Source organism: Dasypus novemcinctus, chromosome 9 (genome assembly GCF_030445035.2).
Source record: "Dasypus novemcinctus isolate mDasNov1 chromosome 9, mDasNov1.1.hap2, whole genome shotgun sequence".
Lineage (NCBI taxonomy): Eukaryota > Metazoa > Chordata > Mammalia > Cingulata > Dasypodidae > Dasypus > Dasypus novemcinctus.
The window spans coordinates 52,619,174-52,636,715 of NC_080681.1; the positions used below are offsets into that span (position 1 = coordinate 52,619,174).

At 37.1% G+C, this 17,542-nt stretch overlaps 1 protein-coding gene across 1 annotated transcript in view; it reads right to left on the bottom strand.

Moving 5' to 3' along the window:
- MSH4 (mutS homolog 4) overlaps positions 1 to 17,542 on the bottom strand; it is a 134,334-nt gene that overhangs the window by 33,954 nt on the left and 82,838 nt on the right. The window contains exon 9 of the mRNA XM_058303352.2: positions 1,420 to 1,494. Coding sequence (XP_058159335.1) covers positions 1,420 to 1,494 — 75 coding nt within the window. The remainder of the gene's footprint in view (positions 1 to 1,419; positions 1,495 to 17,542) is intronic.

Below are 17,542 nucleotides of genomic sequence, written 5' to 3' on the forward strand. Positions count from 1 at the left end.
TATGGTAACTTTACAGTGAAGAAATTGATCGAAGTTAATATCATCAATAATAGGGAAATATCATGTGCTTCATTATGTGATAATGTACTAAGAAGGATACCATGCTGCTCACAGAGTGTTACAGCCAAAAATGCATAAGCTAAGTCTAATCATGAGGAAACAATTGAACAAATTTCAATTCAGGAATATCCTATAAAATAAATGACCCTTACATTTCAAAATGATAACGTCAAGAGAAAGACAAAGATAGGCTGAGAAACTTTTCCAGTTTAAAAGCATCAAAAAGCCCCATGACATTAAAAACAATGCATGCATCAACAGATGAATAAATGAAATGTGGTACATATGTACAACGGATTATCAATCAGCCTTAAAAAGGAATGAAGTTATGTTGTATGCTACAATCATGGATAAGTCCTGAAGACATCGTGTTGAGTAAAATAAGACAGACACAAAAGGGCAAATAGTGTATGATCTCACTGATATGAAATAATTAGAATATGGAAATTGATAGACACAGAAAGTATTTTACAGATTACTGGGCATAAGGGGAAAGGGAAAGGAGAGTTATTGCTTAATAGATAAAGAATTTCCGATTGGGGTGATGGGCAAGTTTTGGTAGCAGATGGTGGAAAAGGTAGCACAACATTGTGAATACAATTAATACCACTGAACTGTATATTTGAAAGTGATTAAAACGGAAAATTTTATGTTGTACATATTTTACCACAGTAAAAATTTAATAAAACAAAACAGAAACTATACACAAAAAAAGAGTAAACCCTAATATAAACCATGGACTTTAGACAACATAATTCTAATAATATTGGTTCATTAATTGTAACAAATGTACCATACTAATGCAAAATGTTAATAGGGAAAACTGTGTGGGGGTGCAGGAGGTATATGGGAACTCTGTACCTTCTGGGTAAGTCTATAAACCTACAACTCCTCTAAAAAATAAAGTGTGTGAAAAAATGTTTTAAAAAATGCATGATCCTGGATTGAGCACAGGAACAGAAAAAAATCTCTAAAAACATTATTAGGACAATTGGAAAATTTGAATATGGACTATATACATTATATAATAGCTTGTATCAATAATAAATATCCTGAATTTGATAATTATATTATGGTCATGTAAGAGAATGTTTTTCTTCTTAGGAGATATACACTTTAGTATTTAGGTACTGCAACTTATTCTCAGTCATTGCAATAATCAGGACAAAGGGATAGTAATATGTGTGTATGTGTGCTGTGTAAATGTGGCAAAATGTTAGATGAATCTGGATGAAGAATATGGGAATTGATTTTACTATTCCTGCAACTTTTCTGTAAGTTTGAAATTTTCCCAAAACAAAAAGTTAAAACAAACTGATGTTAGACATGTTTTATACAATATACGAACATTTAAATTACCTTTAAAGGATCCACAAGTTCCAAGGTATGCTTTAGGTATATTAAATTTGTTATCTTTGATTCAGCCGCATTAACCTGAAAATCCAAATGTAGACACCATAGGCTTTTAATACAAGAATGGCTTTTCTTCCTGAACATTCTATGTTTTTTATTTTTGTATATCAACCTAGCTATGATGACAGTCCAGAGAATAATTAATTACTGACCTACCAAAATAAATCTAGTGCACCGGCCTCCTAAATTCTAACAATGGGAAGGGTTCACTTCATTGGATCCAACTTTCATTTCCATTTCAGCCCCAGGGGGTCAAGCTTAAACCATGGTTAGCTACAAGAACTACAGTTCTATGCTCAGCAGCATCAAGAGACTAAGATTAACTGAAAAAGGCATGAAGGGTATTTGTAGATAAATAGTATCTGAAAAACTGAATCTAAACATCCCAGTTTCCCTAACTGGTTCCTATGTGTGCAAGCAAAACAATTTTCAACAATTCCAGTAGCCCAAATTAATTAGTTTTTTTTTTTCAAAGTAAAATATGATCAACATTCTAAGTTTTATGAATAGACTTTTTATAAATTAACTGTACTATTTCTATAGCTAGGCAGTGATACTGAAGCTGGAGAAATGAGGAATGTTCTTATGGATGGAATAATTTACCAATACTGACAGAAGGATATTACAATTCACATAACGTTCTTGGTATGGAGCTGTTTCTTTTTGAGGACACCAACCTATATACCCCCTGAACAATACCTTGACTGTTGTGTGACCATATGGGTCAATTTAGAACAAATACCAAAATGAACATCCTTAATCCCACAAGAGTTATCTCATGTCTTCTTACAATGGACCTTTGAAATTAACTGGAAGATTACATGAATAAATAAATAAAATTCACCAAATAGAAGACAATTACCATCACCATCACTGTAGCAGTTTGATATAATTATGAATTCCAAAAATTAGATATTGGATTAATGTTTGTAATCTGGCCTATTACTGGGCATGATTGAGTTATGATTAGGGCTTTGATTGGGCCACGTCATTAGGGTGCTGAGTCTCCACTCCTTGGTGGGTGGGGACTCACAGACAAAAGGCATAACAAAGGACAGAGTTGGAGCTTTGGATGCAAGGAGTTTTGATTTTGGAGTTTGACGCTGAAGATTTAAACTGGAGCCCTGGGAAGTCAGCATGCAGACAAAAGAGAAGCCAGCAACAGGAAGGAAGGAACCTTGAAGCCAGAGTAAAGCAAGCCCCAGAAACATAGAAACCCAGGAAGCCTGAACCCTCGCAGATGTCATCAGCCATCTTGCTCCAAATAGATTTTAATGAGAGAAGTAACTTATGCTCTATGGCCTGGTATTTATAAGCTCCTACCCCAAATAAATACCCTTTATATTGCCCAGCAGATTTTTGGTATTTTGCATCAGCTGACTAATACAATCACCAAGCAGATCCATTATTACCTGAGTAACATTCTGTTGTCACCACATAAGAACATAACTGATATACCACATTAGGTTATCAGTCCTTAAAATATACAAACTATTTTCCTATTATGGGTAGAAATTTTTGGATAATTATGCCCATAAGCTTGTTAATAAAATTCTACCTCATTATCTGTATTAGCTGGAAGATGTAACATATAAATCTGACTTTTAATAATAGTTTTCCTTTCCACTAAAGGGAGACCCTTAAGAGAATACTAAAGTAAGCCAGGTGAAAGATAACAGTGACTTGGACCAGACCAATGGCAGTGGAGTTCATAAGTGGCCAAGTGCTGGATATGTTTTTAAGGTAGAGACTCTGTATTTGCTGATGGAAAGAATATATGATGTGAAAGAAAAAGAAGAATCAAGAATGATGCTGAGATTTTTGGCCTCAACACTGGAAAATGAAGTTGCAATTAACTGAAATAGGAAATCAGAAGGACAAGCTGGCTTACAAAGAAAGTTCATTTTTGGACACGGTTAGAGATGTATATTATATACCCATATAGATATGTCAAATATGCAGCTGTGTATTTGGGTATGAAGTTCATGGAAGACATCCAGGATAATGAAGGAAATTTGGTAATAATAAGTATATAGATGGAATTTAAAGCAATGAGACCAGCTGTGAGTGCAGAAAGGGAGAGAGGTCCAAGGACTAAGGCATAGGGCATTCCAACATTTTTATGCCAGGGACATGAGGAAGAACCAACAAAAAAGACAAGAAATAGCAACCAAAAAAAAAAAAAGACTTCGACTTCCATCAATGCCTACTTGGTAATATGGACTAACTTTTCCACTCAGAACAATTGAAAAGATGAAAAATCTGCTTAAAAGCATCAGATAACCAGTAAGATAGCAAAGAATTACCAGGTGAGGCCACAGAAGAACAGAGAGGCACTAGGAGGTAAACTTGGTATTTGGAATCACTTTTCTTATGGGGGCATTTGCTCACTCTAGAAAGGGTTTCTGAAAGACTGCAAAGCTGATCAAAATTTCTAACTACTCAGAGAGAAAGGGTAGAAAGTTGAAATTCAGGAAATCAAGAGAAGTAAGGCTACTAAACTACAAACAGTGGGATTCATGGGACTAAACTCAAGAAAGAAGAATAATCTGGAAAGAAATTGAAGCCCATTTTGAATCATCTCTATTTCTGCTTGGAGCAAGGTGCTCTGTGATTATTAATGCCTCTGGCCACAGCCAAAATAGATCAAAAATCTTTTGTGGAGGAAAATAATATCATCCAAAGACTAAAATTGCCAATTTTTCAAATACAATGTCTAGTACTTAATTTTTTTAAAAATAATGAAAACATAAAGAAAACCAAAGCAAAAAAGAGGCAATAGAAAGAGACCCTGAGGGTATCCAGATAATGAAGTTATCAGAAACAGATTCTTAAAATAAATATGCTTAATTATCTCAAGGGAAACAAAGCAAAATTAAGAATTCTGGCAGAGAACTGGAAACTATTAAAATTAAGAACCAAACATAAATTCTCAACCTGAAAATATAATACTGAATTCGAGAACTTGAAATATAGGATTAATAAAAGAGTTAAAGAAGAGAATTCGTTTTTGAGAAGATAGGTTAGGAAAATATACCCAGAATGATGCAAGGAGAGGCAGAAGGATGGAAAAATACAGAAAAGTGTATAAGAAACAAAGGGGATTAAAAAAAAAAAAGGCTAGCATAAACATACTTGGAATCTGAAAGAGATAAAAGGATAAACCAAAAACAGTATTTAAAGAGATAATACCTGGGAATTTTCCAAAAGTGACAAAAGGCATCAAGATACAGATTCAAGAAGACCTACAAATTCCCAGCAGGGTTATACAAAGAAAACTATACCTAAGCTTATCAGTGTAAAACTGAGGAAAATTACAGACAAAAAAGACAATCTTGAAAGCAGTAAGGGAAAAACACCCACATTCTTGTCAAAGGAACAATAATAAGACTAAAGTGAAACAACAGAAACTATACTCCTTCCCAAAGACAAAAGGAAGTAAAAAATAAATAGCAGAAATTAATAAAATAGGAAAAAATATATAATAGGCTCAACAAAGTTGGTTCTTCGAAAGAGTATTTTCATGGGTGAATTTGATATAAAGTCTCCCAGAGAACAGAAAAAGAGGAACCATTTCCCAACTCATTTTATAACTCTATAACATCTTAATACCAGAAAGATTGTCTGACAAGAAAGGAGAATTCCAGGCCAATTTCACTCATAAACATAGATGCAAAAATCCTATATATTTTCACAAACTAAATACAGCAAGTCTAATTTAAAAAAAGGTAACATTAATACACCATAACTAATTCAGTTTTTTTCAGGTATGTAATTAGTTTAACATTCAAAAATGAATTTGCCACAAATATAATTTGCCACACTGCCACACTGACAGAATAAGAGAGAAAAATAATAGTTCAAAAGATACAAAAAAATGCATTCTTATCAAATGCTTTTATTAATAAAAATACTTAGCAAACTAGGACTAGAAGATAATGTGATAAAGGGTATCTAAAAGAAACCTACAGCAAATATCATATTTTAAAATGAATGTTGGAAGCTTTCTCTCTGAGACTGCAAACAAAACAAGTATTCCTGATATTCTATTTGTAGGGAATATTTTACCTGGAGGTCTTAGCCAGTGCAATAAGGTCCCTTTCTTCTACCAAAAAGTATAAGAAGTGAAAAGAAATAAATAAACCTGTCCTTATTTGCAGACAACATAATTACATATGGAGAAAATACAAAAGATTGCAAGACAATTTATTAGTATTAATGGTTAGATGAACAAGTTTTCTGAATCAAGGTCAATAAACAGCAAGAATTTTATTTCTATATATAGGTAACAAAAAGCAAATGAAACCTAAAAATATGTCACTTACAATAACAAAAATTAGCAAGTACCTATTAATAAGTCTATTTTAAATGTTATAAATAGATTTGTATAAAGGAGTAATATATGGGAAGTGGATGTGGCTCAACTGATAGAGCACCTGCTTACCATATGGAAAGTCCAGGGTTCAAACCCAGGATCTCCTGACCCATGTGGTGAGCTGGCCCATGCGCACTGCTGATACACACGAGTACCATGCCACACAGGGTTATCCCCCACGTAGGGGTGTCCCACACACAAGGAGTGCACCGTGCAAGGAGAGCCACCCTGTGTAACAAAAGTGTAGCCTACCCAAGAGTGGTGCCGCACACACAGAGAGCTGATGCAGCAAGATGATGCAACAAAAAGAGATGCAGATTCCTGGTGCCACCTGACAAGAATGCAAGCGGACACAGAAGAACACACAGCGAATGGACACAGAGAGCAGACAATACAGGGCAGGGGAGGGGAGGGAGAGAAATAGATAAAATAAATCTTTAAAAAAAAAGGAGTGATATATCATATTCATGCATTACAAGACTCAATATTGTATTAACATTTCTATCTCTTCAACTTGACCTACAGATTCAACAGATTCAATGTATTCCCAATTAAAATCCCATCAGGGTTTTCCCCCTGAAACAAATAAATTGATTCTAAAATTTATTCAGCAAGGACAAAAATCCAAGATATCCTTGAAGAAGAACAAGGTAGAAAGATTAACTACTAAATATTAAAGACTTATTATAAACTACAATAATTAAGAAAATGGAGTATTGACACAAGACTGACAGAATGGAACAGAAGAGTCCTGAAACAGTTCAAGCAGATATGAGCACTTACTTTACAAAAAAGGTTGAACTGCAGAGCAGTGGATAAAGGACAATTCTTTTAAATAAATGGTGCCAATACAATTATGAATCTGTATGGTAAAATATGAAACTTGGCCCCTTCCTCACATAATTTATTTGAGAAGTAATTCCAGCAAATGAAAGTAAGGAAGTGGGGGAAATATGTCAGGGAAGAGAAGGAAACTAACGTAGGGTTTATTAAGGAGCAGATTACCACTGTTAGTACTGTGGCTCAGCCTGCTGGAGACTTCTGAGAAATGGACAGAGTAAGCTTCAGGAGCAATCTCTAAAGTAAGGAAAATGGGGTGTTTATTCACCAATACCTGCTAAGTATTTGTTGAGAGTTGTTCCCAGGTGCATGGACTCCCTGGTACCCAATGTGTACCCCTATGGCCAGAGAAAGCCCTCGGGGAGAGTATTAGGTGCTTGCAATAAGAGCTCTCCCTTGCGAAATAGTGAATTCAAAGATGATGTGGATGATATAGCAATAGCAACTGGTCCATAATAATGAGTGAAAAAGCACACTACAAAGTGGGAGAAGATATTTGCAATGGAGAGCTAAAAAACAAAATATGAAAAGAAGCTCTAGAGATCATAAAAGATGATTAAACAACTTAATAGAAAAATGGATAAGAGACTTAAACAACACTTTCACTAAAGGAGTTATTTAAATTGTCAATATACATATTAAAACCAATATACAAAATAAAACCACAATGAGATACCACTATCTACCAACCAGTATAGTTACATTTTTAAAAACTGACAAAATCAAGTTAGGGGTATAATCATTTTGAAAAACATTTTGGAAAAGATTTGTCATTATCTATTAGGATGAAGATACATATATCTTCTTTCTCAAAAATTCCACTTCTAACTATACATAACTATATACAAAAGTATATTAAGAGATAGGTATGAGATGATTTAGCAGTATTAGTTCTAATTGCTAGAAACTGTCAACAATTCAAAAGTCTAACAATAGTGAAAAGGATGAGTAATGTGGCATATACAACAGAACAAGATAGCAATGGAAATAAACAAGTTATAGCTACATGTAACATCATGGTTGAATTTCACACAAATAATGCTAACTAGAAACTAGGCATTAAACATACACACATTGGGAAGCGGATATGGGTAAACTGATTGAGCTCCTGGGACCTGGGAGGTCCCAGGTTCAGTGTCTCAAAGAGAAGATGAACAAGACAGCAAGCTGGTGCAACAGGCAGGTGCAGCAAGACTGATGCATCAGGGAGACACAAAGAGGAAAGACAATGAGAGACAAAACAAGGCAGGAAGCTGTGGTGGTTCAAGCAATTGAGTGCTCCTCTTCTACATGGGAGGTCCCAGGTTCAGTTCCTGGTGACTCCTAAAGAGACGATGAGCAGAAACAGAGAGCACACTACATATGGACACAGAGAGCAGACAGCAAGCACAAACAAAAAGGTGGGGGGTAATAAATAAATGAAATAAATCTTAAAAAAAAACACAACACACCAAATAATTCCTAAAATGTTAAGTTTTATAAAGAACATGAAAACTAAACTACCAAAAAAGCACACAACCCCCCCCCCACCACACACAAACCTAAGTGTGATTTCTAAACAGTCAAGATGAGGACAACCAGCAAGATGGCAGCAGAGTAAGGCGCTCCTAGAGTCAGCTCTTGCTACTGGACAGTTACTAAACACCCAGAGCTCTCTGGAGCTAGCTGAAGCATCCGTTTGGGGGCGTCAGGAGGCCAGAAGAGCATTCTGCAACATCCTTGAAGAAGTGGAAGGAGGAGACTGCCCATCTGCTGCGAAGACTCATAAGTAGAGCCCTCCATGCCACAGAGGCCGGATCCCATCCTCCACTGGAGGCAAAGCCATCTCGGGGGCTATTCTGTGGCTGGAATTGAAAGCTCCACTTCCCCAAAATAGGGGAGGAGGAGACAGTTAGTCACCAATTTCAGCTTTAATGAGGAAATTCCGTGGGTTACAGTATAATCCTGAGAATAGCTAAAGCTTGAACCTGTCCAAGTCAGAAAGTGGCCAGTACCCACCATCTTAACTTCACACCTGGCACGAGGGGAACTGGGGCAGACTGAAAATCACAGTGCTGGTAGGGACTGGCTTCTTTCCATCTAGATCAGATTGCAGGTCTGGCGTAAGCTGCTGCCCTACCTCCAGCAGGGAGAAGCTGGGGGAACCTGTGCCAGCCTCTCTGGGAGATTACCGGCCAAGCCGCAGATGCTGGAGATTGCCCTACTTTGGCAGCACAAGCCACCCCAGGAGCTATTTAGTGGCTGGAATTGGAAGCTGCATTCCCCAGAAACAGGGGAAGAGGAGATGGTTGGCCACTGATTTTGGCTATTGATTAGTACATTCAGCTGGCCAAGGTATAACACTAGGAATAGCTAGGGTGTGAATCTGTCCAAATCAAAAAGAGACTGGGAGCAGCCATATTGATTCTGCCCCCAGTATGAGGGGAAGCCAGGACCAAAAGTCACAGTGATGGTAGGAATCGGTTTCTTTCACCCAGATCAGCCTGCAGCCCTAGCCTAGGCTTCAGCCCCACCTCTGGCAGGGAGGAAGCTGGTGGGCCCTGCACCAGCCTATCTAGTAACTGCAAGTACCTATGGATGGCACAGGCTGAATAACTGGAAGTCTTCTGGGGCAACTGAAGTCATCTTGGACCCACACAGCATAAACTGCTGTCCACACCTGCAGCTCCATCCCTGCCCCAGGCAGGGGAGAAAGGGGTGTGAAACCTCATCAATCTGTCTGGACAACTACAGTCTAGGCCTACATGACTTGGATTATTTCATAGAGCTCTGACTCTGTCCTACCTCTGGCAATGGAGAAAGTTAGGAGAAGCTTCATCAGTCACTGGGGCAATGAGGGCAGCTTGAGCCTTCACAACTTATAGCACCAACTACATCCTTGGTTCCTACTGCACAAGCAGCAAGGGGAAAAGGGCAGGACACCCTAAACTACAGAGGAAAACTGCACCCAGAATAAATACACTAGTAAGCCAGGTGCCAAGACACCAACAAAAAATTGCAATCCACATCAACAAACAGGAAGAAATGGCCCTGTTAAGGAACAAGATAAACCTCCAGATGACTAAAGGAGTTGAGACAACTAATCATAGATGTTCAAACAAATCTCTCTAATAAATTCAATAAGATGGTTAAAGAGATTAAGGATATTAAAGACACTGGGTGAGCACAGAGAAGAATTTCAAAGCACACACAGAAAAAAAGCAGATCTTATGGGAATGAAAGGTACAATAAATGAAATTTTTAAAAATTGGAATTATATAATAGCAGATTTGAGGAGGCAGAAGAAAGGATTGTGAGCTTGAAGAAATGGCCTCTGAAAGTGAAAATACAAAACACCAGATGAAGAATGGAAAAAATTGAACAAGGTCTCAAAAACTTAAAGAGAGCAAAAGACATGCAAACGTACGTGTCATGGGTGTCCACGAAGAAGAGAAAGGAAAAGGGATAGAAGGAATATTTGAAGAATTAATGGTAGAAAACTTCCCAATACTATTGAAGGACATGGATACCCATGTCCAAGAAGCACAACATACTGCCATCTGCAAAAATCTGAATAGATCAACTCTGAGACACGTACTAATCAGAATGTCAAATACCAAAGACAAAGCGAGAATTCTGAACAACAGGAGAAAAGAAATGCATAAAATATAAGGGATACCCAATAAAATTAAATGCTAATTTCTCACTGGAAACCATGGAAGCAAGAAGACAGTGGTATGATATATTTAAGATACTACAACAGAAAAACTTCGAGCCAAGAATCTTATACCTGGCAAGATTCTTGCAAAAACGAGGGTGAGATTAGAACATTCACAGAAAAACAGAAACTAAGAGAATTTCTAAACAAGAGACTAGATTTTAAGGAAATGTTAAAGGGTGTGCTAGAGCCTGAAAAGAAAAGACAGGAAGAAAAGCCTGGAAGAGAGTCTAGAAATGAAGATTATATCAATTAAAGTAACCAAAAGTGTCAAAAGAGTGGGGAAAATAAAATATAACAGGTAAATAGGAATAAACTTAACCAATGATACGAAGCACTTGTATTCAGAAAACCAATGTTAAAAGAAATTTAAAAAGGCCTAAATAACTGGAGGAACATTCCATGCTCAAGGATTGGAAGACTAAATATTATAAAGACGTCAATTCTACTCAACTTGATATACAGATTCAATGCAATCCTGAAAAAAATTTTCACCAGTTTTTTTTAATGATTATCAAATTTATTTGAAAGGGTAAGGGGTCCTACATAGCCAGAAACATCTTAAAAAGGAAAAGCAAACTTTCATCTCCAGACTTTAAATTATATTACCTAACTAGAGTGGTAAAACCAGCATGGTACTGGCATAAAGAAAGACACATAGACCAATGGAACCAAATTAATGGTTCAGAAACAGACCCTCACATGTATGGTCAAGTGATTTTTCACTAGCCTGTGTCAAAGAAGACCCTTAACACAAAGCTGATCAACAATAGAACCCTAAACAAAAGGGAGAAAGGTAACTTCAGAGTTAACTCATTAAAATAATCAGATGCCCAGAAATCATGAGGAAATTATGAGCCACGCTAAGAGGAAGATATGCTTCAGGCAAGGAAACAAATTAAAACTCCAGAGTAGACACAGAATTTGTAACAACAAATCAAAGGAGTTCAAAAAACATCCTAAATCAATTCTAGGAGGTGAAGGAAAATATGGATTTAGAGCCAAGGGTATTAAGAACACAATGTGTGAGCATAAAGAAGAACTTGAGAGCTTAAAAAAAAAAAAACAATAACAGGGGAAGAGGGATAGCTCAGTGGTTGAGCACCTACTTCCTATGTACAAGGTCGCAGGTTCAATCTCCAGTACCTCCTAAAAAAAAATAAAAAAGAAAATATGGGGATTAAAGTCTCAATAAAGGAGATTAAAAATACACTAGAGCCAGAGACAACCAGCAAGATGGCCGTGGAGTAAGAAGCTGCTAGAGTCAGCTGCTGCTGCAGGGCAGTTAGCAAACACCCAGGGCTCTCTGGAGCTAACTGACGCACCTGTTTGGGGGCTCCAGGAGACCAGAAGAGCATCCTGCAACATCCTTGAAGAAGTGGAAGGAGGAGACTGCCCATCTGCAGAAAAGACTTGTAAGAAGAGCGCTCCATGCCGCGGAGGCCACTGCCCATCCTCCACTGGAAGCACAAGCCACCTTGGTTGCTGTTCCGCAGCTGGAATCGAAAGTTCTACTTCCCCAAAACGGGGGAGGAAGAGACAGTTAGGCACCAATTTCAGCTATTGATGAGGGAACTCAGTGGGCTACAGTATAATCAAAAACAGCTAAAGCTTGAGACTGTCCAAGTCAGAAAGAGGCCAGTAGCCCCCATTCTGACTCCGCCCCCAGCCTGAGGGGAAGCCAGACTGACTGAAACTCTCAGGGTCTGCAGGAACCAGTTTCTTTCACCCAGATTAGCCTGCAGCCCTAGCCTAGGCTTCAGCCCTGCCTCTGGTAGGGAGGAGGCTCAGGAGACCTGCACCAACCTATATAGGTACCTGCAGGTAACTTTGGCTGCCACAGATTGAAAATCAGAATCTATGAGGGCAACTATGGTCATCTTGAACCCACAATACATAGATTGCTGCTCACACCTGCAGCCCCATCCCTGCCCCAGGCAGAGGAGAAAGACATGTGAAGGTTCATCTGTCTCTCTGGGCAACTACAGTCTAGGCGTGCACATGGATTATTCCACATAGTTGTGACTCTGTCCCCACCCCTGGCAAAGGAGACAGTTGGAAGAAGCTTCATTGGTCCCTGGTGCAATGAGGGCAGCTTGAGCCTCCACAGCTTACAGTACCAACAACGTGCTTGGCTCCTACTGTACAACCAGAAAGGGAGAAATGATAGGAAGCCCTAAAATAAGAGGAAAACTGCAAACAGAATAAATACTCTAGTAAGCGAGATGCTAAGACACCAACAAAAAATTACAATCCACACCAAGAAACAGGAAGCTATGGCCCAGTTAAAGGAACAAGATAAGCCTCTAGATGGCATAAAGGAGTTGAGACAACTAATTGCAGATGTTCAAGCAAATCTCCTTAATAAATTCAATAGGATGGCTAAAGAGATTAAGGATATTAAGAAGACATTGAATGAGCACAAAGAAGAATTTGAAAGCATACACAGAAAAATAGCAGATCTTAGGGGAATAAAGGTGTAATCAATGAAATTAAAGGAACATTGGAATCATATAATAGCAGATTTGAGGAGGCAGAAGAAAGGATTGATGAGCTTGAAGAAATGGCCTTGGAAAGTGAACATACAATAGAACAGATGAAGAATGGAAAAAATTGAACAAGGTCTCAGGGAACTAAATGACAGCAAAAGATGTGCAAAATACGTGTCATGGATGTCCCAGAAGGAGAAGAGAAGGGAAAAGGGGCAGAAGGAATATTTAAAGAAATAATGGTAAAAAATTTCCCAACCCTATTAAGGACAGAGGTATCCCTGTCCAAGAAGCACAATGTACTCCCATCTGAAAAAAATCCAAATAGACCAACTCCAAGACACATACTCATCAGAATGTCAAAGGCCAAAGACAGAGAGAATTCTGAGAGCAGCAAGAGAAAAGCAATGCATAACATATAAGGGATATCCAATAAGATTAAGTGCTGATTTCTCACCAGAAACCATGGAGGCAAGAAGGCAGTGGTCTGATATATTTAAGATACTACAAGAGAAAAACTTCCAGTCAAGAATCTTATATCCAGAAAGACTGTCTTTCAAAAATGAGGGCAAAATTAGAATATTCACACATAAACAGAAACTGAGAGAATTTCTAAGCAAGAGACCAGAATTTCAGGAAATACTAAAGGGTTTGTTAGTGCCTGAAATGACAGAGAGAGGGGTCTGGAAGAGAGTCTAGAAATGAAGATTATATCAATAAAAGTAACTGAAAGTGTCAAAAGAGTGGTGAAAATAAAATATGACAGATAAAACTCAAATAGGAATAAACTTAACCAGTGACGTAAAGCACTTGTATTCAGAAAAATGCAACTCAACATTAAAACAAATAAAAAAAGCCCTAAATAACTGGAAGAACATTCCATGCTCATGGATTGGAAGACTATCATTAAGATGTCAATTCTACTCAAATTGATATATAGATTTAATGCCATCCCGATAAAAATTCCACCATCATTAAAGAAAAAATTGAAAACACAATCATTACATTTATTTGGAAGGGTAAGGAGTCCTGAATAGTCAGAAACATCATAAAAAGGAAACATGAACCCTCATCTCCAGACTTTAAATCATAATACCTACCTATAGTGGTAAAAACAGCATGGTACTAGCGTAAGGACATACACAATAGACCAATGGAACCAAACTGATGGTTCAGAAACAGACTCTCACAGGTAGGGTCAAGTGAGCTTTGACTAGTCTGTCAAAGCCACACAGCTCGAGCAGAAGAATCCATTCAACAAAAGGTGCTGAAAGAATTGGACATCCATAGCTGAAAGAAGGAAAGAGAACCCCTATTTCACACTTTATCCAAAAATTAACTAAAAAAGATCAAAAAACTAAAAATAAAAGCAAGAACCATAAAACTTCTAGAAGAAATTATTGGAAAATATCTTCGAGACCTGGTGGTAGGTGGTGGATTCTTAAAGGAGATAAGAGAAGGACTGAGTGGACTACTCATGTTTAATGTATGTAGAAGTTTTAATTAGCTTTACTCTAAAGTTGTGGAAATGTATAGAGTGGATGGTAACACACAGTGAGTAACAGCTAGTTTATAAATGGGGATGTGACTGATAATGGTAGTCTAGTTATGTAAATGCCAATAGACAGAATGCTTGAGAATAATCTAGGAACTGGATGGCACAGTGAACCAAGAGGTGGGTGAAAATTATGTTTGATGGTATGGAGGCAAGAGTGTTCTTTGTTAGCTAGAACAAATGTATATCACCACTGCAGGGTATTGGGAATGTGGAGAAACATGGGAAAAATACAGCTGGAGTGACCTATGGACTGTGGTTAGTAGTAATGATATAATATTCTTGCATCTATGCAAAAGATGTACTGTAGCTGATAGTGAGGCAGTATGGAAAATATGAGCCAAATGTACACTATGGACATGGTAACAATCAGATGATATTGTTTTATATGTAGCAAAAATGTGTTGAAGGAGGGGTGTTGTTTGGAAATTCTACACAGGTGCATGATTGTTTTATAAGTTTACAACTTCTGCCATAAAAATATATTTTAAATAATAATAGGGTGGGTTGGGGGGAAAAGCACACCAAACATAAGGTAAGAACTCTGATTTTGACAGTGTTCTTTCATAATTTGTAACAAACGTCTCATGACAATGCAAGGTGGTGTTGGAAGGCTGATGTATCGGACCCCTGTATGATGTTATGCATGCTTGCTTTGTAAGTTCACAACTTTTACTATACATTTAATTGTTTATGTATGTTCATATATAAATGATATAAAAATAATGATAATCAGATTGGTTGGGAAAAACTACTTTGTTTAGTAGTAATATTTTGACAATGCTTTTTAATCATTAGTTAAAAAGGTTTAAAAACAATGCAAGTTATTGGTGGTAGGGTGAGATGTTATATATGTATGTTTGATGTTATGTTTGTTTTGTAAGTTCATGACTATTATACACTTGTTGTTTATGTATGTTTATATATGAGTGATATATCTCAATAAATTAAAAAAGAAAAAAGAAAAAAAATGATATGGTAAGAAGACAGAGAAAACAGAAAAAATTGAATACTGTCTTAAGACATAAGTAAGCATATCCAGGAAGTTCAATGTACTCCAAACATAATAAATTCAAATAGATCTACTCGAAAATACATACTAATCAGTATGCCAAATGCCAAAGATAAAGAGAGAATTCTGAAAGCAGCAAAGAAAAGTGATTTGTCATATATAAAGGAAACTCAACAAGATTAAATGCTGAATTCCCATCAGAAACTATGAAGGCAAGAAGGAAGTGGTATGATATATTTAATGAAGTGAATGAGAGAAACTGCCAGCCAAAAATTCTTTATCTGGCAAAACCGTACATCAAAAATGATGGAGAGTTTAAAATATTCACAGATATACAGAACAGAGTCTGTCAGCAATGAACTGCCTTACAAGATTTACTAAAGGGAGTTCTGTAGGTTGAAAGGAAAAGACAGGGGAGAATGGCTTGAGGTAGTGTGAAAAAAGGAAGAAGAAGACTTCAATAAAGATAAATAAAAGAGTAAATACAAAACCCAATAAGACTTCTCCTCAATATACAACTCTATTCTTTAATTCCTATAAGAATCAGAATGCAATTGAACAAGAAAAAGGCATATTTCCTGATAATGGATGTGCAAAATACAAAGTAGTAATGTGGGACAAAAACAGTATGAAGGGAAACAGGGATACTGGAGCAGAGAACATGTATGCTATTGAAGCTAAGTTAGTATCTTTTCAAATTAGTAGGTTATAGATAAAAGTTGTGTAAAACAAACTCTAGGGTAACAACAAAGAAAGTATTTATAATATACACAAATGTATGTGAGAAAGAAATCAGTCAGAAGATCAACACTACAGTAAGGAGGCTGCAATAAAGGAAAAGAGAGAAAAAAGATATGACATATAAAAACCAAAGGACAAAATGGCTGAAATAAGTACTGCCTTTACAGTAAAAATACTAACCATTAATAGATTAACTCCCCAATTAAAAGACACAGATTGGCAGAATGGATGAAAAGTATAATCCAACTGTATGCTAGATACTCACCTTAGACCAAAAGACTCAAATAGGTTGACAGTGAAAGGATGGAAAAATATAACCCAGGCAAATAGTAATCAATATTGAACAAAAAGACTTTATGTCAAAAGTTGGTTAAAGAGATAAAGAAGAACGCTATGTATTAATAAAAGGATCAATCCACTGAGAGAAAACAATCATATATATTTATGTATCTAACCATAGTACCCGAAATACATGAGGCAAACACTGGAAAAACTGAGGGGAGAAATAGACACAAAAGTACAATAATAGTTTTAGACTTCAATATTACACTCTCATCAATAGACAGAACATCTAGGCAAAAGAACAATGAGGAGGGAAGCAGACATGGTTCAACTGATAAGAGTGTCCGCCTATGATATGGAGGGCCCAGGGTTCGATACCCAGGCCCTTCTGACCCGGGTGGTAAGTTGGCCCACATGCAGTGCTGCCACGCACAAGAAATGCTGTGCCATGCAGGGGCACCCCCACATAGGGCTGCCCCACGTGCAAGGAGTGTGCCCCGCAAGGAGAGCCACCCTGTGTGAAAAAAGCGCAGCCCGCCCAGGAGTGGCACCGCACACATGGAGAGCTGACACAGCAAGATGATGCAATGAAAAAGAGATGCAGTTTCCCGGTGAGACCTGATAATGCAAGTGGACACAGAAGAACAGCAAATGGATACAGAGAGCAGAAAATGGGGCAGAAGAGAGAAATAAATAAAATCTTGTTAAAAAAAAGATCAATAAGGAAACACAGAACTTGAATACTATGATAAATGAACTAAACCTAAGAGACAAATACAGGGTATTGTATCCCCCCAAGATCAAGATAGACACTCTTCTCAAATGCACATGATCATTCTGCAGGACAGATGACATGTTGGGCAAAAACAAGTCTCAATAAATTTAAAAAGATTGAAATTACACAGAGCATTTTCTTTTACCATAAAAGAATGAAGTTGGAAATCAGTAACAGAGAACTGGAAATTCCACAAATATGGAAATAACACACTTTAAACAATCAGTAGGTCAAAGAAGAAATTTCAAGGGACATCAGTAAATATCTTGAGACAAATGAAAACAAGAATGCAACATATCAAAA